The 26,476-nt window shown below is 42.3% G+C and overlaps 2 protein-coding genes across 2 annotated transcripts in view; both read right to left on the bottom strand.

Moving 5' to 3' along the window:
- LOC121281899 (ecto-NOX disulfide-thiol exchanger 2-like) overlaps positions 1 to 26,476 on the bottom strand; it is a 339,103-nt gene that overhangs the window by 208,914 nt on the left and 103,713 nt on the right. The gene's annotated exons all lie outside the window — the stretch shown is intronic.
- LOC121281900 lies at positions 3,817 to 25,929 on the bottom strand. Its single transcript, XM_041195056.1, has 3 exons — positions 24,400 to 25,929; positions 23,776 to 23,854; positions 3,817 to 4,172 (listed from the first exon to the last, which is right to left on the bottom strand). The coding sequence occupies exons 1-2, from the start codon at positions 24,979 to 24,981 to the stop codon at positions 23,834 to 23,836; spliced, it is 603 nt and encodes a 200-aa protein (XP_041050990.1). The 5' UTR covers positions 24,982 to 25,929; the 3' UTR covers positions 3,817 to 4,172; positions 23,776 to 23,833.

The following is a 26,476-nucleotide window of genomic DNA, read 5'->3' as shown; positions in this document are numbered from 1 at the left end:
GCTCTGCCCAATCAGATCATTATTTTCTAAGTGTTAGTTACCACATCCTTTATAGTAAATCTAGCATTTTCCCTACTACTGACATCAGATTAACAGGTCTGTGGTTCCCAGTTTTCCCTCTCTCCCTCCTTTCTTAAATTGTGGGATTACTTTTACGAAATTACGAAAGGGATTACCTTCCAATCTGCAGGAACCATTCCAGAATCTATAGAATTTGAAAGATGGCCACCAATGCATCCACTATCTCTACAGCCACCTCTTTCAACATTCTGGAACGAAGGTCATCAGGTCCAGGTGATTAATCAACACTTAACCCATTAATTTCACCAGGACTATTTTTTTAAACAAACACTAATTTCTTTCAGTTCCTCATTCTCGCTAGTTCCTTGGTTCTTCAGTATTCCTGGGAGGTTTAATCTTCCTCCGTGAAGACGGACACAAAGTAGTTGTCTCGTTTCTCTGACATTTCCTTATTCCCCCATTTTAAATTCTTCTGTTTCTGCCTGTAGTGGACCCACATGTCTTTGCCAATTGTTTCCTTTTTACATAACTATAGAAATTTTTACAGTCCCTTTTTATGTTTTCCATTTGTTTACTTTCACATTTTATTTTCTCTTACTTTATCAGTTTATTGGTCCTCCTTTGCTGAATTCCAAAAAGCTCCCAATCATCAGGCTTACTACTTTTTTTTTGGCAACTTCATAAGTCTCTTCCTGTGATTGAATACAATCTTCAGCTTCTCTTGTTAGTGATGGTTAGATGACCTTTCCTGCTGGGTTTTTGTGCCTCAAAGAAATGTAAATGTGTTGTAAACCATGTGTTAAGTCTTTGAATGCTAGCCATTGCCTACCTACCATCATACTTTATAATGTAGTTTCCCAAGCTAGCAATTGTGCGAGGCTGAGCTAGACCATTCGCAACATTAGTGTCATATCTGACCCAGAGATGAACTCCCGACCACATATCCGCTTCATCATCAAGACTGCTTAGTTCATTCATCCCCCATAACATCGCCTCATCTGCCTCAGCTCATTCGCTACGGAAATCCTTATCCAGCTTTATTATCTCTACTCGATTATTCCAATACTCTCCTGGCTGGTCTCACACCTCTCCATTAACCTGAACTCATCCAAAACTCTAACATACAGTGGCTTCCATCAGTCAAAATTCTCATTCTTGATCTCAAGTCCCTACATGGCTTCAACCCTCACTATCTCTGTAGCCTCTTCTACATTCTGGTCTTTTGCACATTCCCAATTTTAAGTACTCCACCTCTGGCATCTGTGTCTAGATCCTAAACTCTGGAATTCCCTTCCCCTCTTTACCACACTCTCTCTGTTTAGGACATTCTTAAAACCTGCCGCTTTGTCCAGCATTTTGGTCACCTGCTGGAAGTTCTCAGGTGGCTCGGCATCAAACTTTGTTTGACAATGCTCCTGTGAAGCACCCTGGAATGTTTCATTATGCTAAAGGAGCTTTATGAATGCAAATTGTTGTTGTATAAGAGGAGCTGATGTAGCCATATTTCCTGAGGGAACCTTCTAATAACACAAATTGACATATATCAGATATGCATCCTCCAAGAAAGTCACAACCAGCTCAAGAGATCCTCAAACATGTCTAGAAAACTTAGCATTGAATATCCTGAAGTTCTAGGTATGCCAAAGCCTAATGTGCTAACTTGGTTTGTCCTGAGTTTCAAAATCTAATTCTGAGAATGTCACAGTCTGACAACTTCATTCCAAATCCAAAGAGACAGCAGAGTGTTCAGACTAAGGTGTTGCCAAGATCCTTATTCACTATGACTCTCTTGAGCTTTAATAAGATGATGCTCAGGATAATGTTTTGCAATTATCAGTGTCTACATCTGAAATTGTTAAGAAATGGCACTCACTTGTTTTCAGTATTTTGGGTAGTATCCTTATATCTTTTGACTAACTGCAATATTTATTCCTCCTCTACAATCTTTAGGACTCCATAGCATTTATTTTTTCTGATGTTACCTTAAATCTATTTGTGCACATTATTTAGGGGTGAAGAAATCCTCACATTCTTAAAAATTTCCCTGAAAGGTTTAGAGTTAGTGATATTTTAATACAAATGGAAGTCTACGTGACAAAATGGTCAGGCTGACATTTATACGAAAGCATTAATGGACAACTTGTCACTTGGAATTACTGTGTTAATTCATAGTGGATTGGTTTTATCGATGAAGTAATGAATTCAGTTGCTCACAAAGTGTTTTCCATTAAGTTCAAATGCTTGTGTAATTGATCACTGTGTCATTGCAGCCATATCACTGGATTCTAAAAAAAAAGTTTTGTATCATTCCCTTTCCTTCGTAAATTTAGGCAGTACCAATCACTGATGAGTAATTTATGAAAATAATATCTCAGCCATATTTTATATATAGGCAATCCAGTTAAAAAACGTTTTCTTTCATTTCAATATTTCATTGAACAGATTGTGGCTTATATTAAAACTAACATGTATGCATTCATACCATTTCTATTTTGCTTCTACTGATAGTTTTTGTTCTAAACGGTGACATTGCAAGTTATTAAAGATTTTGGCCCGGATTTTGCGACGTAACCAAAAAGGCAAATGAACCTCAGATCCAGAAGTTCTGACCCCATTTATGGCAGAAACTATTTTCACCATGGGAAGGGGTTCAGGGCAGGATGTGATTCCCACATGTAGAAAACTCAAACACAGCAGATCCACTTGAACTCCGAGCTGAGTTCAAACAGACCCAATTTTTTTCCAATCTTTAGAGAACTCGTAAATGTTCATGAAGGGCAAGTTTTTTTAAAATGGGCAGCCTTCTAAAAAAAAATTGTAAAAAAAAAACTGCCTCCCTGTGTCTGAGAGTTGAAAAAGATCTGTTCCAACAGTTTCAATAGCTGTTTGTTGACATAATCCTAAGTGATCATTATCATTATTATAGCACTATTAATGCTTGACTGCTTTCCACAACCTATCATTACAGTGGAGGGCTGTAAATTCAGTTTGACGACTCAAATATTATGAAAGGATTAGCTGTCTTTGATGTGGAGTTATGCCTCCATTCTATGTTTTTTGGAGGGGGGGGGGCGCGTGACAGGCCCAACTCTATTCCGCATCCTGCAGCCATCACCCCCCTCATCTTCCCTCCCCCCAATCCAGAATGAATATCACATCAGTAGCAGTAAAATCCACAACACTGACAATACAGCTGTAACAATCCTACGGCTGACCTGTGGCTCTTCCCTCTATCAGAAAGTGAAAATAGTTGACTATTAAGGCAATAGTGGTGGAATTTCTAGCAATAGAAAACCAGGGGAAGAGACGCAAAAGGTGAAGTGTTATTATTTGGCCAGTATCATTGTTTTAAAATTGTAATTAAATGCAGCCTGTTCTGCATATTATGTTCATGGATTACTGTCTGGAAGAAGTTGAGGACCTCGTTATCCTGTGCTTAATTAAGTTTTTACATTTGGCAACCAAACATAAATAGTGAAGAGTTAATGAGCCCAGTCTTTTTCTACTGACAAATTGGGCCTGATCAAAAGACTTTTAACTGATAAGGTGAAAACAGGTAGAAAATAGTCTCAGTCACTTCCTTACTTGAAGGGAAGGTAAGAAAATCAAAAATTTACGTGTAGGACTTTCTCATGCAGATCCTAGTTGCTACTTTAACAGCACCATCAAAAGTCAATCACTATTCTTAAATTGAGATGCATGACACATTTGCCCTTAAATTTAACTCCTGGCTTTGTGTGATTGGTTAATCTAGGTGCATGGAGTTGTATTCGGTTACAGCCTTAATCCAGGAAAAACACTGATTTAGATTTTAATGCATTAGCGAATTTACAATACTGTATCTGTACAAACACAAACAAATGTACATTCAAACATTCAGTCCCATTAAATTGAAAAGCAGGCTGTATGACAAGTTACTGTGGCAGTTAATGCAGTTATTGACATCTAATTACAATGCAAGTCAGGCCAAGATGAATCTCTGAACATGGAAGTGAAACTGTCAGAACAGAGGCACTACAATGGCCATTAATTTATCAAATCTGTCCAATTTTGGCAAATCCTTGCACTTAGATGATGTGAATCATTCATCATTCCTGTAGCTTGAGGACACAATTGTACTTTGAAAACTGTGACAGCAACTGGGTTTTGTTCTGCAAGTTAACAGAGGTAATTATCATAGATGGGACAAACAAATATCATGCCATTGTGATCTTCACATTAAAGAAATCGATGAATGAAGAATGTTAAAACAGCAGTCTGGCTTAAGAGTATTTAAAACCAACTCCCAAAAACATACAATTATGAAACTAATTTCTATCACAACCTCACCTACTACCTCCCTATAAAAAATAGGTATTCAAAAATTGATACAATAAAAAAATGCTTGCCTCCCAAAGGTTGTACTCTTCATTTTTAAATCTTAACCAGTTACTATTTACAGACAACATTCACATGGTTCTACTAAATGGAATGGATTGACATTTAGCCATTTACGAACTGTATATCACTGGATTTTAAACGGGATTTAACATGCAAACCAAAAGATGGCTCTTATGTCCTCGTTAGTTTTGTATACAGTGAATCATTATGTAACAAAATACATAACCTGCCTCAAAGCAGTTGCCTAAATGCTTTATTGTAAAAACATACAAGGTCAAGAAAGGGTTTTTTGATTTCAAATCCACCAATGACTATAACAAAATATCCCATATTGTGATAAGTACGAAAATATTGTGTGTGCGCCATATACGCAATTGCCCTCTGTTGTAAAGCAAAGCTATATAGTGGTGTACATTCTAAACAATGTTTGTGACTTTTATGAGATATCACAAGACTGATGAAATGAGTGGGCATAAAAAAACACCCTCAAATTAAGGCATAAAGTAGCAAAGCTATATAGACCAGGAAGGCTGTGGGCTTCAATTCTCTCACTGAGCCAAGTTAGTTGAGCTTAGTTAGATAACAAGCAGGAGGTGGGGGGCCTACAATTACTCTAAAGTAATGCCAGAATAGCGAAATCAATCACTGTTGATTTCCATCCAGCAACAACTTCTAGGGTCATGCCTGTTTGAATGGCTGGTGAATAAGAGTTTTCCTGGCAGTGATGCTCTCTGCAACTGCTAACAGTCTCGTAGCTTAAAAAAATTACTTACAAGGTACCAGTGATTGTCTCTTGGTAAAAATAACTGCAGATTTTATTTTAATTATTAAGGTCAAATACACTTTGTCATAATGTGTCATTCTTGTTACAAGTGCTAAAATGTTGTCTGTGCGCCATGTGTGTAATTGTTCATTTTTTAAAAATTCTCTCACAGGATGTGGGTATTGCTGACTCAGCCAGCATTTATTGCTCATCCCGAACTGTCCTCAAGGTGGTGGCGGTGGCGAGCTGTGTTTTTGAACCGCTACAGTCCACATGGAGCAGGAAGACACATAAGTGCTGTTAGGAAGGCAGTTCCAGCGACATTGAAAGAACAAGCATTGTAGTTCCAAGTCAACATGGTGTGTGGCTTGAGGGGAACCCGAAGGGCAAATTACCCTCTGCTTTCATGTAAAAAATGACAATCATAAATACATCACTAAAAATGTAGGACTTCCGTGCATTAGAAATAGTAACTGAATAAATCAAATACTATAACCAGAGGCCCTGATTTTCACTTCTCTAGATTATTTTTAAACCTAAATTGTCAGACTAGGTACCACAGAGATGTGCTGGGAAATAACTGAGTTTAGAGGAGACCCTATTTTAAAATGATTATGCTGGAAACTGTAAAGTAGGACTGATGAAAGACAACAGGGTAAAAACAGAAAGTGCTGCAAAGCATTCAGCAGGTCAGGCTGTAACTGTAGAGAAAGGGAGGCATGGATAACATTTCAGGGCTCTGACAAAAGATTACAAGTTTATTTGTTTTGTAATATGGAGACCAAAAGTACAAAATTTCTAAGTGTGGTTCAACCAGTGTTTGATAGGAGTTTAAATAACTTCCTTGTTCTTCAATTCTATTCGTCTAGATATGAAGTCTCATGCTAAGTTTGTTTTTTCTCCTCCCAAAAAATGGCCTTAGCTTACGTCGCTACTTTATTGTTTTTTTTGGATGTGTACCCCTAGGCGAATATGAATGTCTACCTCATTCAGACTCTTATTATCTAAGCAGTACAGACCTCTTTATTCTTCTTACCAACATGCACCACTTCATATTTATCCATACAGGCAGTCCTCAACTTTACAACGTTTGAGTTACGATGAACAGCACTTACGATGTTTATAAATTGACACCCTGTTTTGATTTTACGCCACGGCAATGAACAAGTTCAAACATTCATACATGCACATTGACGTCCTGCACCACCCATCTTCCTGACTCAAGATGCTCAGTAGCTGTTCCAAGTCCATTTTCACTTGGTGAACCTTTGTTTCCAAACTTTTTCTTATAATTGATTGTTTCTTTGCCATAATAATGGCAGCAATGTGGTGCAAGTGATGTTTATTCTTCTAAGAAATATAGAACAATTACTGTGAAAACAAAAATGGAAATAATTAAGAGGTCCAAAAAAAGGTGAGACGTACACTGAAATCTGTAGAGCTTTGGATATCCCCCGAATGACAATAGTGACCACCCTGAAAAACGAGCTAAGAATTCAGGAACATTTTAAGGGCGTGGCTCTTATGCAATCAACTGTGATAACTAAGCAGCATGTTGGACTTATTGTTCAGGTTGAGAAACTGTTAATTGTTTGGCTGCAAGACCAAAATCAACGCTGTGCTCTTGCGAGCTCAGGCATAACTTAGGCAAAGGCTGCAAGTCCATATGATGATCTAAAGAAACAACAAGGGGAAGAGTTCTAATGTTGAGCCTTTTAATGCAAGTAGAGGGAGCCTGTGTGTCTAAAAGCCAGGGCCAATTTGCATAACATCAGGGTTTCAGGTGAAGCTGCCAGCGCTGAAGAAGAGGCAGTTTGTGTTTTTCGAGATATTGGCTAAAACCATCGAGGAGGGTGGGTATTGTGCTCAGCAAACTTTTAATGTTGACAAACCAGGGCTCTTTCGGAAAAAAATGCCATCAAGAACCTACATCGCTAAAGATTAGAAATCCATGCCAGGGTACAAAGCGGCTAAAGATAGGCTCGCTCTTTTACTTGGTGCCAATGTTGCAATTGACTTTAAACTTAAACCTTTGCTTGTGTACCATCCAGAACATTCCAGGGCCTTCAAGGAATATTCCAAGGCATTTCTCTCAGTGGTATGGAAATCCAGTCGGAAGGCATGGGTTAATAGGAACGTTTTTGAGAATTGGTTTCATCATTTTGTGCCAAGTGTCAGGGATTTTTGCAGCAAAAACAATCTTGCATTTAAAATATTGTTAACCCTTGACAATACTCCTGGTCATCCAACTATCCTTGATGACATGCATCCTGACATCAAAGTGGTGTTTCTGTCTCCCAACACCACCTCATTGATGCAACCCATGGACCATGGTAATTGCATACTTCAAGGCCTACTGTCTTGGGTGCACATTTGCCCAGGCCATCAGGGCAACTAAAAAGGAAAGTGGGCCAACTCTGAAGGAATTCTGGAAGGGCTTCAACATTTACTGTGTAGTTAAGAACATTGTTTGAATTCATCCCATGCCTCACCAATAAAACTTGAATGGCGTTTGGGGAAAATTGTGTCTTGAGTTTGTGCCTGACTCCCAAGGCTTTAGACACTGTTGAAGAGATTACCAAAAATGTTGTTGAAATGGACAAAGAACTCGACATTGCACCAGAGGATGCTGATGAGCTGCTGGCATCACATTCTGAAGAATTAACTCATGGGGACCTCATTGAATTAGAACAGCAAGAAGTGGCAGAGGAAGATGATGATGCTTTTACTGTTGAAGAGACTGCTCTTTGTAAAGTCCTGACAACACAAGTGTTGGCTGAGGCATTTCAATATTTGGAAGCTGGCATGTCCCTGTTTGAGGAACATGAACCCAACATTGAACGCAGTGCTTCTGTGAATTGGGGCATATATAACATGTACAGCTGCTACAGAGAAATTTACAGGGAAAAGAGAACACCTGTCCAAAGTTCCTTAGACGCTTTAAGAAAGTAAACAAGACTCCAGAAAATTCTGCAGCCAAGAATCCTGAGAATACTCCAGCCAAGAGCCCAGCAAAGTCAACTCAAGGAAGTCCCCCCAAATCACCTCAAAAACCCCCGAAAGCTTCACCCAGTCAGGCCCGCCCACAAGCGCAGAAATGCAGTAGACAAGGTATGTAATAAAAAAAAGCTTTAAAATTTGTCTATGCTTCTTAGATAATTTGTAGGTAGGGGTAATGTACAGTGCACACTGTACTATGTTTCTATATGTATTTTTAGCTTATTATGTGATATATGTCAATATGATTGCTATTTACAACACAAATACATTAATGGTGCTATATTACTTGTCTATATTGATAGTGTACAAAGTTCTGGGTTACTTTGGTGCAAATTTGGTTATTGGGCCTTGGTTCAGGAACCAATCCCTCATTTATAACATTGTTCTTATGGGAAGATCAGTTCCGAGTTATGACATTTCAACTTAAGATGCGGTTTTCAGGAACCATTAATGCCCTAAGTCCGAGGGATGCCTGTGTTAAATTAATTGAACAATTACATGCTCATTCTGAAAGCTTGGTGTCCAATAAAACAGCAAGGAACCAAGAGTTATCCCAGTTGAACAGATCGAACAAATCCACTCAAACTGATTCACATTAGCAAAAAGTCCTCAATTCTCAGTCTAATCAATTCTGAGCAGCCAGTACTAATTAGCAAAATTTAGGAGGCTGTACACTTCAACCAATAACTCAATTAGCAATTGAAACAGGCAACCAATCAGCCTGAGAACACACCATTCTTTAGTTGAGTCAATGACAAGCTGTGCTAGAGGAAAGTAAACAGAGCCATTAGAAGCAAACTTAGTCACTGAAAGGACTGTACAGCATTTGGATTCCCACAAAACCCAGAAGTTCAAATCTGTGTGGTCATCTGAAGGTGCCAGAAAAGCAGATCTGTCTGCTTTAGTGATTGCTCACAGCAGCATCAGGCACCTAACAAGGATAGATGGTTAAGTCTGTGAAGGAAGCTGCTAGGAGATCAAGAAACAGCTTATGAACTAGAAAGTCTAACTGTTGGAGGACTAATAAAAATGGTGAAACATTTGGCTAGGTGTTCAGGCAGGTCAGTGCATATCATACCTGTTTTGTTGATGAAAGGTCTTCGCCTTAAAACATTAACTCTTGTTTCTCTCTACACAGATGCATTGCTTGACCTGCCGTGTGTTTCCAACACTTTGTTTTTATTTCATACCTCCAGCATCTGCGGTATCCAATTTTGTGTTGTATCTCTGGCTGTTCATACAAATCTTTCTCCGCACCAACAAAATCTCAGTAGTGATCCAATAACTAAAGAGAGCTTCATAAAAGGAGAGCATAATCTTGTGAAGAAGAAAGGCCTGTACTTCATGCAAACTATGTGCATTGTAGGCCATGATCACAAACTCATCCTCTTTATTTGACTGCTTGGGGTGAGCTTCCGCAACTTAGCAACTTCCAAAGTTGGTTAAAATTCAGGGGCAGGGGCGCTGGGCAAGGTCGGACATTTGGCGGGGAGGGGGTGGGGGGTGGGTCGGACATTTGGTGGGGTCGGGGAGGGGTGGGGGTGCAGCGGGTCAGAAGTCCAGGGTGGGGCTGGGCTGGATCGGGCCGGACATCCAGGGTGGGGCTGGGCTGGGTTGGGCCAGGCGGGGCAGTCAGACATCGGGAGGGCTGGAGGGGAGGTAGGGGTCGGACATCAGGGGGAGGTGGAGCGGACCAGATATTTGACGGAGGGCGGAGCGCACTGGACATTCGGGGGGCTGGAGGGGTTTGAATTTCAGGGGCTCTCCCTCATGTATGGGGGCGGTGGGGAGTCAGAATGCGTCAGGGGATTGTTGGGGTTGTCAAGTGAGGAGTCCCATGTGGGTGGGCGGGGGGCGGGATTGGTTAATCAGGGGTAGGGGAGTCCCATTGAGGGTCAGAGCTCTGAATGGGGGGAGTGGGGGAGGGGGGAGGGGTTGGGAGGGAGGGGTTGGGAGGGTCCTTTTAGTCAATTGGTCTGGGTCTTTACAATAGTTACCCAGAAGTTAGAAGAGGTTTTAATTCTTCTAAGTTTTTCTGGGTAACAAGTTTGTGATTTAAACTGCATTTTCGGATGGTTTTCAGCGCAGCACAATTGTCCAGGGAAGTGTGCACTTCCGGGCAATTGCCATGCAAACCCTTACCTGGGAGCTTCCGAGAGGGATTCCACAGCACATCTTTAGGGTACTCCCCAAATCTGACGCTGGGGAGCTCAGAAGTTATGGTCCAATGATTCGAGTTCAACATGACTCTTCTTCCAAACTGGAGAGAGGTAGAAATGTGATGGGTTTATGCTATTGAAGAAAGGGGTGGGATGGAGGGCAGGTGGAGCAAAATCAGGGATAGGTTGGAGAGCAGGAGATATTAAATGACGAAGATGTCATGGAACACAAGACAAAGGGAGTGGTAATGATAGTATAAAGATGAAAGCTTCGGTTCAAAATAGGTGTCAATAGCAGAATGAAAGGACAGTACTGTCTGAAAGCAAAATAGCAGAATGTGTTAATAGCAGAGAAAGAGGTCAGCACTGTCTCAAAGCAAAATGATGAGGACAAAATATAGAATGGCACTTGGTGGGGGACCATCCCCACCCCACCCACCAAGTGCCACTTAATACCTTGTTTTCATGTTTTTGCATAATCTGTTGATATTAATTGGTGATGCACAGTGAAAGGGTGTGAGGGTGGGCAGGCAAGGTAGGTGGTCAGAAGCTCCTGTATAAATTTGAAGTAACAATTAAATTGACAGCAGTCTGCACTTATATTTCTTACTTCTTCCCTCTACCTCTCTCCTCTAAGTCCCTCTGTAAAACCTAAGTCTCTAAACAGACCTATTGGTCATTTATCCTAATACTTCTACATTAATCTGATAAACACTTGTGTCAACAGGAAGTTTTGAGGAAGAGTCATACTGGAGTCAAAACATTAACTCTGCTTCTCTTTCCAGAAATGTTGCCAGACCTGAGTTTTTCCAACACTTTGTTACTTCAGATCTCCACCGTATTTTGCTTTTATGCTTATCAAGAGGGTGTTTTGGTTACCTTAAAGGTGTTATATAAATTCAAGTTATCACTGTTACTGGTATTTAGTCCTCCTCCGCCAAGTACAATGAAGTATAGTTTCCAGCTAATAACATAGCAGCTGGTCTTTGAGACTAAGCAGATGCACAGCTCCATTCTCCTCATTGGTACTTCAATTAAATGAGTGGTAAGTAGAACAGTTGTCAACCATAAGATAAGCTAGTACCAGCTGGAAGGTCATTCTCTGCACTTTAAAACACGCTTTTGGCTAAAATTGAACTACCAGTGAGAAGAATCCAACTGGTGAGTTGACCATGTGAAAATTATACTATTTTATGTGGCACGCCACATGGCAACAAGTAAGTAGCCCTTCCAGATGATTTACTGACCAAAGGAAATGGACATCATTGCCACATGCCACAAAATAAGTCAAAACAATTTCAATAACACACATTTGTAAATTTCAATCGTCAAGGCCTAAAATGGAGGAGGAACACATTGACTACAATACAGCAATTCCATTCAACTGCCTCAAAGGTCTGTTCAGTATCTAGTAAGAGAATGAATACTGGGTGCAGAGGGTGTGTGTAGGTATGCATGTACTTGTAGGGAAGGACAGAGTGCTTGAACTGTAAAAGCGGTTTAGAAAATCTTAGCCTCTATTGATTCCCTCCCAGCAAAAATTCTTCCCGATCAACTTTGAAGAAGCATATGGTAGGAAATTTGGTTAGGTATGTCTGTGAAAGATCTGCAATTTAATATGCTGCTGATAGTCAATCAAGATCCCAAAAACAACAGGCACTTGGTTGTTCTATCATTGTAACCAGAATCCAGCATAAACTACCACAACCACGACATACAAAGAGAATACAAGAAAGAGAAAAGAAGAAAATGATGCCAACGAAACTGCTTAAAAAATTAGTATAAATGCTTTCACTCTAACAGCTTGTTTTCATTTTACTGAGAGGATACCTGCCTTAAACCCTTCGTTAGTCATGCCCATGATATTTCATTTCTTTATCAAAATACAATCAGAAATTAATCAGGAGAATACAATACAGCCAATCCAGTGGCTACATAAATAATGTGACTATAAGAGCTGGTCAGAAACTGGGAATTCTGCAGTGTGTAACTCCAATTCCTGAATTCTCAGGGCTTGTCCAGCATCTACAAGGCAGTGTGATAATCAGTGTTAATCAGGATTGTGATGAACACTCTCCACTTGCCTGTAGGGGTGTGCCTCCAACAATGCTCAAGAAGCTGGACACCATTTGGGACAAAGCAGCCTGCTTGGCACCATTTCCACCATCTTAAACATTCACTCCATGCACCACCAATGCACAATGGCAGCAGTATCTACCATATGAGATGCACTGCAGCAGTTCACCAAGATAGCTTCAACAGCACCTTCCAAAGCTGCAATCTCTACCACTGAGAAGGACAAGGGCAGATGCATGGGATCCCCACCACCTGTAAGTTCCTCTCCAAACCACACACCAGCCTGACTTGAAACTGTATCGCCATTCCTTCATTGTCATTGTGTCAAAACTCGAACTCTCCAGATGGACTGCAGCGACTCAAAAAGTGGCTCACCACCAACTTCTCATGGGCGATTAGGGGTAAGCAAGAAAGGATGGCCTTGCCAGCGACACTCACATCACATTAAAGGGTTAAAAAAAGTGCACATTCTTTTAGTAAAATGAAAACATACCATTAGAAATTAGTATAAAGGCTTTCATCTTTAAGCAGTTATTGTTGGCATTAATTTCTTCATATATATTGATATTCCCTTTCTCTTCTATGCATGCAGACAGTATGCATGCATTACTGGCTGCCTCCTAGAAATAAATTCTGGAGACTGAATATCAATCCAGTATTGAACTGTTGGGCTTTTAGAAAATGAATCTGCTACTGAGCAATTAGCTTTACAAACAGTAACATGAATCCATTAGTTGGTATGTGCTACATTGAAATTTAATCATTAAACATGCTCATTCATTGTGATGTCATTTAAAGTTCCAGCCTGTGATCTGTTGTTTTACAAACCATCACTAAGTGGCTTACATTAAACTTTCTGGATCAGAACAAGGTCACACTACAATAAAAAGCAGATTGTATTGACTGCCATTTTGTAAAACGCAGCTAATAATCTGATATCCATTATGGGATTTTTGCTTGATAGGCAACTTTCCATTGCAGGGGAAAAACTGTAGTACACATATAGTGGGAAAAATATATACGAGAGAGAGAGAGAATATCAAATTCACTAAAGTTACCACTATTTTATACAAAACAGATTACACAAAGGGTTTATCATGTGCCATGAATCATGTATCCAAGGAACGTGTAGATTAACATTTATTTTCTAGAACACACATGTTGACACTCTCTTGGTATGCGGACGTTTCTCTTATCAGTGTAATATTTCAGATCCAAGGTCTATATTTGTTTTCCACAGAAATTATGCCTTCATTAAAGCCAAGACTATGTTTTCCTAGTCAGTATCTCTCCATTTCACCTTGCACCAAATGTGTCTATTTAATTAGTACTAATTTAGTCTTCCAACAAAAGAGAACACAGAATACTCAAACCAGAGGAGGATTTATTCAATACATTCCGATCGGTGAGTCAGTTCAAATTTTGTGACTGTGTTAATATAGATTTGAATTGCCAAAATAAATTACAGGAGATGTATTGCATGCAACCTAGGGGAATTAATCTTGCAGTTTTTGAATTATAATGAAATTATTCAATTACATTTATTTTAAAAATTCTAACGTTATAGATTTTATTTGATTGCTAAATCTTTATGGTTGAAATAGCGTTGCCTTTTGTTTGCTTGCACTTTTATTACCGTATCTTCAGCGATAAAAATTGGGCTAAATTAAAGATGTGACATAATCCGATTGACATTAAGACTGTTTCAGGAAGTCATCTGTGGCAAGGTTTGTTGTAACCACTGTTCATAGATGGTGGAATGGCTCACAGTTCACCCAAAACATTTGGAACAGGTTAATTTGTTTTTTCAGGAAGGGTCGCTGTTCATTTCAAATATAATCATTTGCCTCAGAGTACATATTTGTTCAGAGTTTGAGGTATATATTTTTGGTCAAAGGAATTTATCACCTACACCTTGGGATTTCTTACATTTGGATAGTAGCTGATCTGAGACCTTCAAATTATGAAGTTAATCAGAAGATTATGCTTGAGTACAGCATGCAAGTCATGACCATGACATAAATGTCAATGTTATGTTGAGGTTTGGAAAATAAATTGTTGCTTGGACATTTCGAGCAATAGTAAAGTTTGCAATAACTGTAACTATGCTGTTTGCACTATGTATTGTTCATTCACTTGAATAATATGCAATAAATTTGACAATTGATTTATAGGCAAAGCTGCTAATTGGGGATAAATTCAAATCAAAACAAAAACAGAAATACAGAAATACCTGGAAAAACTCAGCAGGTCTGGCAGCATCGGCGGAGAAGAGCAAAGTTGACGTTTTGAGTCCTCATGACCCTTCAACAGAACCAAGTAGAAATAGGAAAGGGGTGAAATATAAGCTGGTTTAGGGTGGGTGGGTGGGTGGGTGGGGGGGGGGGGGGTTATTGGGACAAGCAAGCAGTGATAGGAGGAGATAACCAAAAGATGTCACAGACAAAAGAACAAAGAGGTGTTGAAGTGGTGATATTATCTAAAAGAATGTGTTAATTAAGAGTGCAGAGCAGGAGACAAGCAAAGTAGCTCTAGTGGGGGTGGGGTGAAATAAATGGTGGGTGGAATCCATTTAAAAATAATGGAAATAGGTGGGAAAAGAAAAATCTATATAAATTATTGGAAAAAACAAGAGGGAGGGGGAAAAAATGGAAAGGGGGTGGGGATGGAAGAAGGAGTTCAAGATCTAAAGTTGTTGAATTCAATATTCAGTCCGGAAGGCTGTAAAGTGCCAAGTCGGAAGAAGAGGTGCTATTCCCCCAGTTTGTGTTGAGCTTCACTGGAACAATGCAGCAAGCCAAGAACAAACATGTGGGCAAGAGAGCAGGGTGGAGTGTTAAAACAGCAAGCGACAGGGACGTCTGGGTCATTCTTGCAGACAAACCGAAGGTGTTCTGCAAAGCGGTAGCCCAGTCTGCGTTTGGTCTCTCCAATGTAGAGGAAACCGCATTGGGAGCAACGAATGCAGTAGACTAAGTTGGGGGAAATGCAAGTGAAATGCTGCTTCACTTGAAAGGAGCGTTTGGGCCTTTGGACAAAAAGAAGAGAGGAAGTGAAGGGGCAGATGTTGCATATTTTACGTTTGCATGGAGAGGTGCCGTAGGTGGGGGTTGAGGAGTAGGGGGTGATGGAGGAGTGGACCAGGGTGTCACGGAGGGAATGATCCCTATGGAATGCCGCCAGGGGGGTGAAGGGAAGATGTATTTGGTGGTGGCATCATGCTGGAGTTGGTGGAAATGGCGGAGGATGGATCCTTTGAATGCGGAGGCTGGTGGGGTGATAAGTGAGGACAAGGGGGACCCTATCATGTTTCTGGGAGGGAGGAGAAGACGTGAGGGCGGATGCGCGGGAGATGGGCCGGACACAGTTGAGGGCCCTGTCAACTACCGTGGGTGGAAAATCTCGGTTAAGGAAGGAGGAGGACATGTCAGTGGAACTATTTTTGAAGGTAGCATCATCAGAACAGATGTGACGGAGGCGAAGGAACTGAGAGAATGGGATGGAGTCCTTACAGGAAGCGGGGTGTGAGGAGCTGCAGTCGAGGTAGCTGTGGGAGTCGGTAGGCTTGTAATGGATATTGGTGGACAGTCTATCACCAGAAATTGAGACAGAGAGGTCAAGGAAGGGAAGTGTCAGAGATGGACCATGTGAAAATGATGGAGGGGTGGAGACTGGAAGCAATGTTAATACATTTTCCCAGGTCCCGACGAGAGCATGAAGCAGCACCGAAAATTCAAATGCCTTTTGAGGATCCTATGACAACATGATTCATTCCAATAAGCCAAGAGTTCTTTATTCAATCTCTGACTCTCACCATATTTGCTTAGAAGTTGGACAATTAAAGGCAGACTCTGGTAATGAAGGTTGACCTGCCTAACACAAAGTCATGCATTGTAGTTAAACCTGAACATTTTGTAACAGTGAGAGAATTGTTCCATTTTAAGCATGCAATCAACCTGATTGAGATCAGCAAACTTCAAAGGAACAAGTGGAAATACTCAAGTCAAGCCAGAGCTGCCTCTCTGCAAGATAACAGCAAAGCTGGATGTACTCAACGAACCAGTTGGTTGTCTTCTGTCTTTGGTCCTTAAACCATTTGAAATAAATAAGTCAAAACTTCTAAACAAAAATTGCTCTGTGCAGGAGATATCATTTAAGGCCCTGCAGCAAGAAACTGCAGCATGCTCTCTTGAATTGCAACAGATTGAACCATGGAATAATCATTTCTTGGCCTAAATGAAACTGAAAAGTGACCTTAAGTCAAGAAAGTATGAGTAATTGGTAAGGACATTAAATGTTAAATACAGTTGGACTACATTTAAGGATTCCAGTTACTTAACTATGCAAGACAAATCTAACGCAAACAATGCAGAAAATTACCTTCCTACAGTCAGTAAGACTCAGAACAGCGAGTACACTAACGAAATTTGAAGTACAGTAGCAAGAGGGCACAAATTTGAAATACACCAATGACTGGCCTTTAAACAAATCAGATCTAAAATGTGTCCTTTTATCTGTGACATCTTTTGGTTATCTCCACCTTTCACTGGCCCTCTATCCAGCTCTTGTCACCCACCCCCCTCCTTAAACCAGCTTATATTTCACCTCTTTTCAATTTTTCATTAGTTCTGTTGAAGAGTCATACGGACTCAAAACGTTAACTGTGCTCCTCTCCGTAGATGCTGCCAGACCTGCTGAGTTTTTCCAGGTATTTTTGTTTTTGTTTTGGATTTCCAGCATCTGCAGTTTTTTGCTTTAGATCTAAAATGGTAACTGTCATAAGTGTATAACAGTTTTCATAATATTTTTCTGGCTTATTGTAAAGTAGGTTTACGGCGGGTGGGGCGGGGGGGGGGCGTTGTGTTCTTCTGTCTGTGAGAGATTTAATTACATTTTGTAGCAAAACAGACTGAAAGCTGAAGTTAGCAAAAGAGGCTAGGTGCTTGGCATGCTAATGAATAAACATGAATAAAAAAAAAAACTGCGGATGCTGGAAATCCAAAACAAAAACAGAATTACCTGGAAAAACTCAGCAGGTCTGGCAGCATCAGCTGAGAAGAAAAGAGTTGACGTTTCGAGTCCTCATGACCCTTCAACAGAACTAGGTGAATCCAAGGAAGGGGTGAAATATAAGCTGGTTTAAGGTGTGTGTGTGTTGGGGGGGGTTTGGGTGGGGGGAGAGAAGTGGAGGCGGGTGGTGTGGTTGTAGGGACAAACAAGCAGTGACAGAAGCAGATCATCAAAAGATGTCACAGACAAGAGAACAAAAGAACACAGGTGTTGAAGGTGGTGATATTATCTAAACGAATGTGCTAATTAAGAATGGATGGTAGGGCACTCAAGGTATAGCTCTAGTGGGGGTGGGGGGAGCATAAAAGATTTAAAAATATTGGAAATAGGTGGGAAAAGAAAAATCTATATAATTTATTGGAAAAAAACAAAAGGAAGGGGGAAGAAACAGAAAGGGGGTGGGGATGGAGGAGGGAGCTCAAGACCTAAAGTTGTTGAATTCAATATTCAGTCCAGAAGGCTGTAAAGTGCCTAGTCAGAAGATGAGGTGTTGTTTCTCCAGTTTGCGTTGGGCTTCACTGGAACAATGCAGCAAGCCAAGGACAGACAGGTGGGCAAGAGAGCAGGGTGGAGTGTTAAAATGGCAAGCGACAGGGAGGTTTGGGTCATTCTTGCGGACAGACCGCAGGTGTTCTGCAAAGCAGTTGCCCAGTTTACGTTTGGTCTCTCCAATGTAGAGGAGACCACATTGGGAGCAACGAATGCAGTAGACTAATTTGGGGGAAATGCAAGTGAAATGCTGCTTCACTTGAAAGGAGTGTTTGGGCCCTTGGACGGTGAGGAGAGAGGAGGTGAAGGGGCAGGTGTTACATCTTTTGCGTGGGTATGGGGTGGTGCCATAGGAGGGGGTTGAGGAGTAGGGGGTGATGGAGGAATGGACCAGGGTGTCCCGGAGGGAACGATCCCTACGGAATGCCGACAGAGGGGGGTGAAGGCAAGATGTGTTTGGTGGTGGCATCATGCTGGAGTTGGCGGATATGGCGGAGGATGATCCTTTGAATGCGGAGGCTGGTGGGGTGATAAGTGAGGACAAGGGGGACCCTATCATGTTTCTGGGAGGGAGGAGAAGGCGTGAGGGCGGATGCGCGGGAAATGGGCCAGACACGGTTGAGGGCCCTGTCAATGACCGTGGGTGGAAAACCTCGGTTAAGGAAGAAGGAGGACATGTCAGAGGAACAGTTTTTGAAGGTAGCATCATCGGAACAGATGCGACGGAGGCGAAGGAACTGAGAGAATGGGATGGAGTCCTTACAGGAAGCGGGGTATGAGGAGCTGTAGTCGAGGTAGCTGTGGGAGTCGGTAGGTTTGTAATGGATATTGGTGGACAGTCTATCACCAGAGATTGAGACAGAGAGGTCAAGGAAGGGAAGGGAAGTGTCAGAGATGGACCACATGAAAACGACGAGGGGTGGAGAATGGAAGCAAAATTAATAAATTTTTCCAAGTCCCGACGAGAGCATGAAGCAGCATCGAAGTAATCATCGATGTACCAGAGAAAGAGTTGTGGAAGGGGGCCAGAGTAGGACTGGAACAAGGAATGTTCCACATACCCCATAAAGAGACAGGCATAGCTGGGGCCCATGCGGGTACCCATAGCCACACCTTTTATTTGGAGGAAGTGAGAGGAGTTGAAGGAGAAATTGTTCAGTGTGAGAACAAGTTCAGCCAGACGGAGGAGAGTAGTGGTGGATGGGGATTGTTCGGGCCTTTCTTCAAGGAAGAAGCTAAGGATCCTCAGTCCATCCTGGTTGGGGATGGAGGTGTAGAGAGATTGGATGTCCATGGTGAAGAGGAAGCGGTTGGGGCCAGGGAACTGGAAATTGGTGATGTGGCGTAAGGTGTCAGAGGAATCACGGATGTAGGTGGGAAGGGACTGGACAAGGGGAGAGAGAAGGGCATCAAGATAACGAGAAATGAGTTCTGTGGGGCAGGAGCAAGCGACAAAATTGGTCTACCGGGACAGTTCTGTTTGTGGATTTTGGGTATGAGGTAGAAGCCGGCCGTCCGAGGTTGGGCGGCTATCAGGTTGGAAGCTGTGGGAGGAAGATCCCCAGAGGAGATGAGGTCAGTGACAGTCCTGGAAACAATGGCTTGATGTTCAGTGGTGAGGTCATGGTCCAGGGAGATGTAGGAGGAAGTGTCTGCAAGTTGACGCTCAGCCTCCACGAGGTAGAGGTCAGTGCGCCAGACAACAACAGCACCACCCTTGTCAGTGGGTTTGATGACAATGTCAGGGTTGGACCTGAGAGAATGGAGTGCAGTAAGTTCAGAGAGAGAGAGAGATTAGAATGGGTGAGAGGAGCAGAGAAATTGCGACGACTAATGTGGCGCCAACAGTTCTCAATGAAAAGATCAAGAGAAGGTAAGAATCCAGAGGGAGGGGTCCCGGTGGAGGGAGAATATTGGAGGTGGGTGAAAGGATCCTTTGAACGGGGAGAGGAGTCCTGCCCAAAGAAGGGAGCCCGGAGACGAAGACGGCGGAAGAAGAGTTCAACATCATGCAGAGCCCGAAATTCATTGAGGTGAGGGCATAAGGGTATGAAATTAAGTCCTTTGCTGAGCATGAACGTTCAGCATCGGAGAGGGGAAGGTCAGGGGGTACAGTGAATACACGGCTGGGGCTGGGATTGGAAGAAGGGGTGGGGACGGAGGGACAGGCAGGGGTGGAGGGTCCCAGATGGGTGTTGGTGTCGATGAGTTGTTGGAGCTTGTGTTCCTCAGCACTTGAGAGAAAGAGAAAAAGTTTCTTGTTGAGGCGTCGGATGAGACGAAGAATAAAATGAAACTGGGGGCACGCGCAGCTTTGAAAAAGGGTACAGCGGTGCTGCTGGAGTGAGAGGTCGAGTGTGTTCATATGGCGGCGCATGGCACTGAGTGTGGATCTCAGAATGTGATGGGAACAGCAGTCCGAGGAACGTTTTATGTCCCGGAGATACCTGTAATCCTGGGTGGGTTCGAAACATGAGGGGTGGAATTTCAGTTGAAATCCACGTGGGGTAAGTCGGAGACGGAGACAGTCTTCCTCTTCACCATGGACATCCAATCCCTCTGCACCTCCATCCCCCACCAGGATGGTCTGAGGGCCCTTAGCTTCTTCCTCGAACAGAGGCCCGAACAATCCCCATCCACCACTACTCTCCTCCGTCTGACTGAACTTGTTCTCACGCTGAACAATTTCTCCTTCAACTCCTCTCACTTCCTCCAAATAAAAGGTGTGGCTATGGGTACCCGCATGGGCCCCAGCTATGCCTGTCTCTTTATGGGGTATGTGGAACATTCCTTGTTGCAGTCCTACTCCGGCCCCCTTCCACAACTCTTCCTCCGGTACATCGATGATTACTTCGGTGCCGCTTCATGCTCTCGTCGGGACTTGGAAAAATTTATTAGTTTTCTTCCAATCTCCACCCCTCCATCATTTTCACGTAGTCCATCTCTGACACTTCCCTTCCCTCCCATGACTTCTCTGTCTCAATCTCTGGTGATAGACTGTCCACCAATATCCACTACAAACCCACCGACTCCCACAGCTACCTCGACTACAGCTCCTCATACCCCGCTTCCTGTAAGGACTCCATCCCATTCTCTCAGTTCCTTCGCCTCCGTCGCATCTGTTCCGATGATGCTACCTTCAAAGACAGTTCCTCTGACATGTCCTCCTTCTTCCTTAACCGAGGTTTTCCACCCACGGTCGTTGACAGGGCCCTCAACCGTGTCTGGCCCATCTCCCGCGCATCCGCCCTCACGCCTTCTCCTCCCTCCCAGAAACATGATAGGGTCCCCCTTGTCCTCACTTATCACCCCACCAGCCTCCGCATTCAAAGGATCCTCCTCCGCCATTTCCGCCAACTCCAGCATGATGCCACCACCAAACACATCTTCCCTTCACCCCCCCTATTGGCATTCCGTAGGGATCGCTCCCTCCGGGACACCCTGGTCCATTCCTCCATCACCCCCTCCTATGGCACCACCCCATGCCCATGCAAAAGATGCAACACCTGCCCCTTTACTTCCTCTCTCCGCACCGTCCAAGGGCCCAAACACTCCTTTCAAGTGAAGCAGCATTTCACTTGCATTTTCCCCAACTTAGTCTACTGCATTCGTTGCTCTCAATGTGGTCTCCTCTACATTGGAGAGACCAAACGTAAACTGGGCGACCGCTTTGCAGAACACCTGCGGTCTGTCCGCAAGAATGACCCAAACCTCCCTGTCGCTTGCCATTTTAACACTCCACCCTGCTCTCTTGCCCACCTGTCTGTCCTTGGCTTGCTGCATTGTTCCAGTGAAGCCCAACGCAAACTGGAGGAACAACACCTCATCTTCCGACTATGCACTTTACAGCCTTCTGGACTGAATATTGAATTCAACAACTTTAGGTCGTGAGCTCCCTACCCCATCCCCACCCCCTTTCTGTTTCCCCCTTCCTTTTTTTTTTCCAATAAATTATATAGATTTTTCTTTTCCCACCTATTTCCATTATTTTTAAATATTTTAAAACCTTTTATGCTCTCCCCACCCCCACTAGAGCTATACCTTGAGTGCCATACCATCCATTCTTAATTAGCACATTCGTTTAGATAATATCACCAACTTTAACACCTATGTGTTCTTTTGTTCTATTGTTGTTGACATCTTTTGATGATCTGCTTCTATCACTGCTTGTTTGTCCCTACAACCACACCCCCCCTCCACCTCTCTCTCTCTCTCTGCCCCCCACACACACACACCTTAAACCAGCTTATATTTCAACTCTTTCTTGGACTCGAACTCAATTTCTGTCGAAGGGTCATGAGGACTCGAAACGTCAACTCTTTTCTTCTCCGCTGATGCTGCCAGACCTGCTGAGTTTTTCCAGGTAATTCTGTTTTTGTACTGAGAAAGGAGATATGGCTGTGAAAACATGGATGCTGGCTTAGCATGTAAGGTGTGAAGGAAATTTGCATTTTTAGATAGATGAAAGGGATTTTAGTTTGTTTACAAATAGCCAGGCAAGCAGGCTGAGGAACATGTTTATTTTTCCCAAGGGTTACTGCCAATAAATTGTTGTAACATGAAAGTTTTTATATTGTGAGGAAGATACAGTTTCAAAGACTTATGAAACAATGGAATTTATATATTAACGAGAGAAAAACATATATAAAAGGAGAATGAGGCTGTGTGTCGGGGAAGGCATTGTGAAATTTAACAGAAGCACTGAGGTAGCCTTAATGAAGCATCCAGCATTTGTGCATAAGCCTGCTGTCTAAAGAAACCAAAGCTGGAGAAAGTTATTTTGAATTCCACTGTCCAGGGTACTGTGTTAATACGCTGGATCCATTTAAAATCGAAAATCTATTTTTTGACTGTTGCCTTAAATGGGGTGTAACTGGGAATCAGGTTAATTAGGAATTTTAGGAGTTATTATAGTAATTTGTAGTTCTATGAATGTGCTTGAAATCTTCTCTGTTGTTAATAAATATTTTAATTTAGTTTAAAAAATTTCAGAGTCTTGGTGGAATTCAGTGCGCGCATCTCAAAATAAAAACTAATTGCAAAACTTGTGATGGCATGATCAAGTTTCCTTCGAGGATTTGATCCACCTGGCACACACCATCTACTGCGTCATAACAGTAAGTAAAAACTGAAGTAGGCAGTAAATGAATATGAATAGATCCAAGATCTAAATTAATGTTAAACATGGGGTTAGGATACAAGGTATTTAGTGATTTGTTCAGTTTCTGGTCAATGGTGATCCCCAAGAATGTTGATGGTGGGGGACTTGGCAATGGCACTACGATTGCAAGTCAAAGCAAGCTAGTTAGGCTACTCTTTTTTGGAGTTTGTTATTGTCTGTTAATTGTGTGGTACAAATGTTATTTGCCACTTGTTAGTTCAAGTCTGGATGTTGTCCAGATTTTGCTGTACATGGGCATGGACTGGAGAAATTGGAAATGGGGTAAACACTGTATTCATCAACAAAAAGTCTAACTTCTGACCTAATATTGAAGGAAGGTCATTGATGAAGCAGCTAAAGCTAGTGTTATGATCCTGGACCAGACCCCCAAATTTATGGTCCAATCCGGTTAGGGACCAGTAACCTTTTGTTTAAAATCCAAGCCACTTGCTAAGAGAATTAAGATCAACAGTTTTTGAACAAAAAACACTTAACTATGTCAGAAAGATAAAACAATTTACAATATCTATCTTGTACTCTAACATTAAGGTTAATATGAATTTGAATTAACAGGCAAACTGGTCAAATCACAATACACTGCACTGTAAATGTCAAATGCGATCAAGAAAGATCCCACAGGTTTATCAGCAACCCACCCAGAAATCAGTAAACGCTGAGTCAATCTTGTTGAAACTCTGTCTCTCATAAAGGATTCTAGTTTTCACCTTCAAAGATCTGTGAGGGAGAAGAAAGTAAATGAGAATTTGTGGTAAGGGAGAATTCATTTTTAGGGAATGAATTACTAAAATTAGAATCAAAAGGCAGGCCAGCGCAAATCAGTAAATCAACAATTAAACAGTTAAACCAGATGAACGTTATACACTCTCAAATTTTGTACACCCTCAAGGTTTGCAATCACCAGCAAGGTCCTGGGAGTTAGACTGGAGTCAGAGGATGGCAATAACATAGATTAAGTGTGCTCTTCAACAGATAGGGGAAGGACAGATGGTCCCAGCTTAGATCGGAAGGCAGGTCTCTGCCTGGGTGAAAATAGGGACATACGATGCATGTACCTGTTACCAGAGATGTCTGTTTAATGTAAACCGATATGTTGACAAGATCGGAATCTGGAAACTGTTCTTGTACGTGACCAATAATGTATAAATATGGTGAACACTTGTAGTTTAGCAGAGTACTGTCTCAAGCTGTATTGAGATGGTGCCCTCCTTGCAATTGCTCGAATAAACGCTCCGACATGGACTACCTCAATGACTGCTCACCTCACAGGGTTTCAATCTAGTCTCTCGAGACCGGATTCTTGAGTTTGCACTCCAGTACCAACTTGCAAGCTTAAACTTCAGTTCTTCAGCAGTACGGAAAAGAGCACTACTGCTCCAAAGGGTCACCTTTGCCTTCAGCATGATGTCACCAACCTTCTGCTGCCTTCTCAGATCTGCAGGGCTTCTCCCAAGCCCTAAATACTTGAAACCTGCCAACTGCAGCACTTTTACTACTTGGAGCCACTTTATATGCTCCTGTCCCCAGTTATTCCTACTGGTGCTCTCCTTCCTTCCCGTGGCTCTTCCTTGGGTTTCTCTTATTCTCTGGGACCACTCCCTGGGTTTCCTCTCTGGTTCACTCTTTTGGGACCACTCCCTGTTCCCCCTCCCCTGTCCCAGGACTCTCCTTGATATGGCACCCTGCTCCTGGGTCCCATGATCAGGATTTTCATGCTGTTTTCTTTTTTTCTCCTTCATGCAGGCATACTGAGCTCTTGTCTTTGCCCTGAAGAACTCCAAACACTGCACTGCACATGTGCTGCCAACTCCTGGAACATGCATGCGCAGAAACTTCTGCAGCATACTGGAACCTGTAGTTCCCTAGACGTCACTCAATGATAAGATAAGTCGGGATTCATAACAATGAGTTATGCCTAGGACACTAACTACCAGAGAAAATCCTATAACGATGACCTCGGGCTGATTTGATTGGCCTCCAATAAACATAACATCTTTGCGCCAGGTTTGATTCCAGCCAGTGGAAAGTCTACCCTGATCCCTGCCAATTTCAGTTTTACTAGGCTCCTTGGTGTCACATGCAATGCAATGCTTCCTTGCTGTCAAAGGTAGCCACATTCACCTCAACTCAGATTTTACATCGAGATGCCAACAGTGCTCACCGTTATTATGGAGTAAATCAGGCAGCTTCCAGAGCATCCACATACCCAGTTAAATGCGGAAATCTGTAAGTTGCTATCAGAGGCTACCCTGCTCCTCTACAGGCTCTACCATAACAGCCAATAGACTTGCCACTGAAGACAACATGAGCGTGAAGTTGCAGTACTCACCCCCTAAAAATAGGCAAAAATGTTAGCGATGATTCGGGAGTAAGTAAATTTTTTCAACAACGTGATAAGTGCCACTAACAGTCAAAAAACGTCTTAAGCCCTGAAAAAAAATAAGTGTGGAGTTTCATTCCTTCAGAATTTACTGTTGTAGATTTTAAATCTAAAATTAGGGGTTTTTTTTAAAAAAAACTTTCTCCAATCTCTTCTACATTTTCCCCTCTCTATACCCATTCCCTGTTCATGCTTTGAATCTAATTTTACTTCCTGGTTTAGATACTGCATGACTCAGTCAGCTTTCGTCAATCTGATGAGTTAAGAGTCTTGCTGTTTCTTGCCCTATTCGGATGCCATAGATCCCCTGTAGAGAGGGGGGTAAAGTGCTGGATCAAACAATTGATGACAGGAGCCCTACACTCAAAAGCCTACAAAGACTCTTTGGGCAGCTGTTAACGTAGAGACCTGCTAAAGACATTCCTTTGTCACTGACTGAAAAATCGGCGCCATTGTGCCCATGTTTGAACAATTGCTATAATGAAATCTAGTTCTAGCAGAACACAAACTAAGCATCTTAAGCAGATTACTGGCAAATAAGCCAGTGATGCTAAAGTTGACTAGGCCATTGATTCAGGGTAGGGTGACAAGATAGCAATTAGCATGGCTGGATTTCTGGGCAGAACATATATGAGCAATATTCCCATGAACTGGACAGAAGACAGTGTTGTAGCTGAACTGGAATATGGCTAGTTCTGGAACACATGCTTTTAGCACGATTTAGAAAATGTTGTCCGGCCCAAAGTTTTTGCTGTGGCCGGTGGGCTCAGCTGATTATTGATATCATGTGGAGCCAAATTAAATTGACTGAAGACGAGCATCTGCTTTTTTTGTGATATGCGCTGACTTCACCAGCATTGAATATGAGGGTGTAAATAAAGCCTCCTCTCCCTCCAATTAGCTGCTTAATTGCCAACCACCATTCACAACTAAGTGTCAGGGCTGCAAATTTTTAGCCT

This window comes from Carcharodon carcharias, chromosome 9, assembly GCF_017639515.1.
Source record: "Carcharodon carcharias isolate sCarCar2 chromosome 9, sCarCar2.pri, whole genome shotgun sequence".
NCBI lineage: Eukaryota > Metazoa > Chordata > Chondrichthyes > Lamniformes > Lamnidae > Carcharodon > Carcharodon carcharias.
This window is presented reverse-complemented; position numbering and strand designations above follow the sequence as displayed.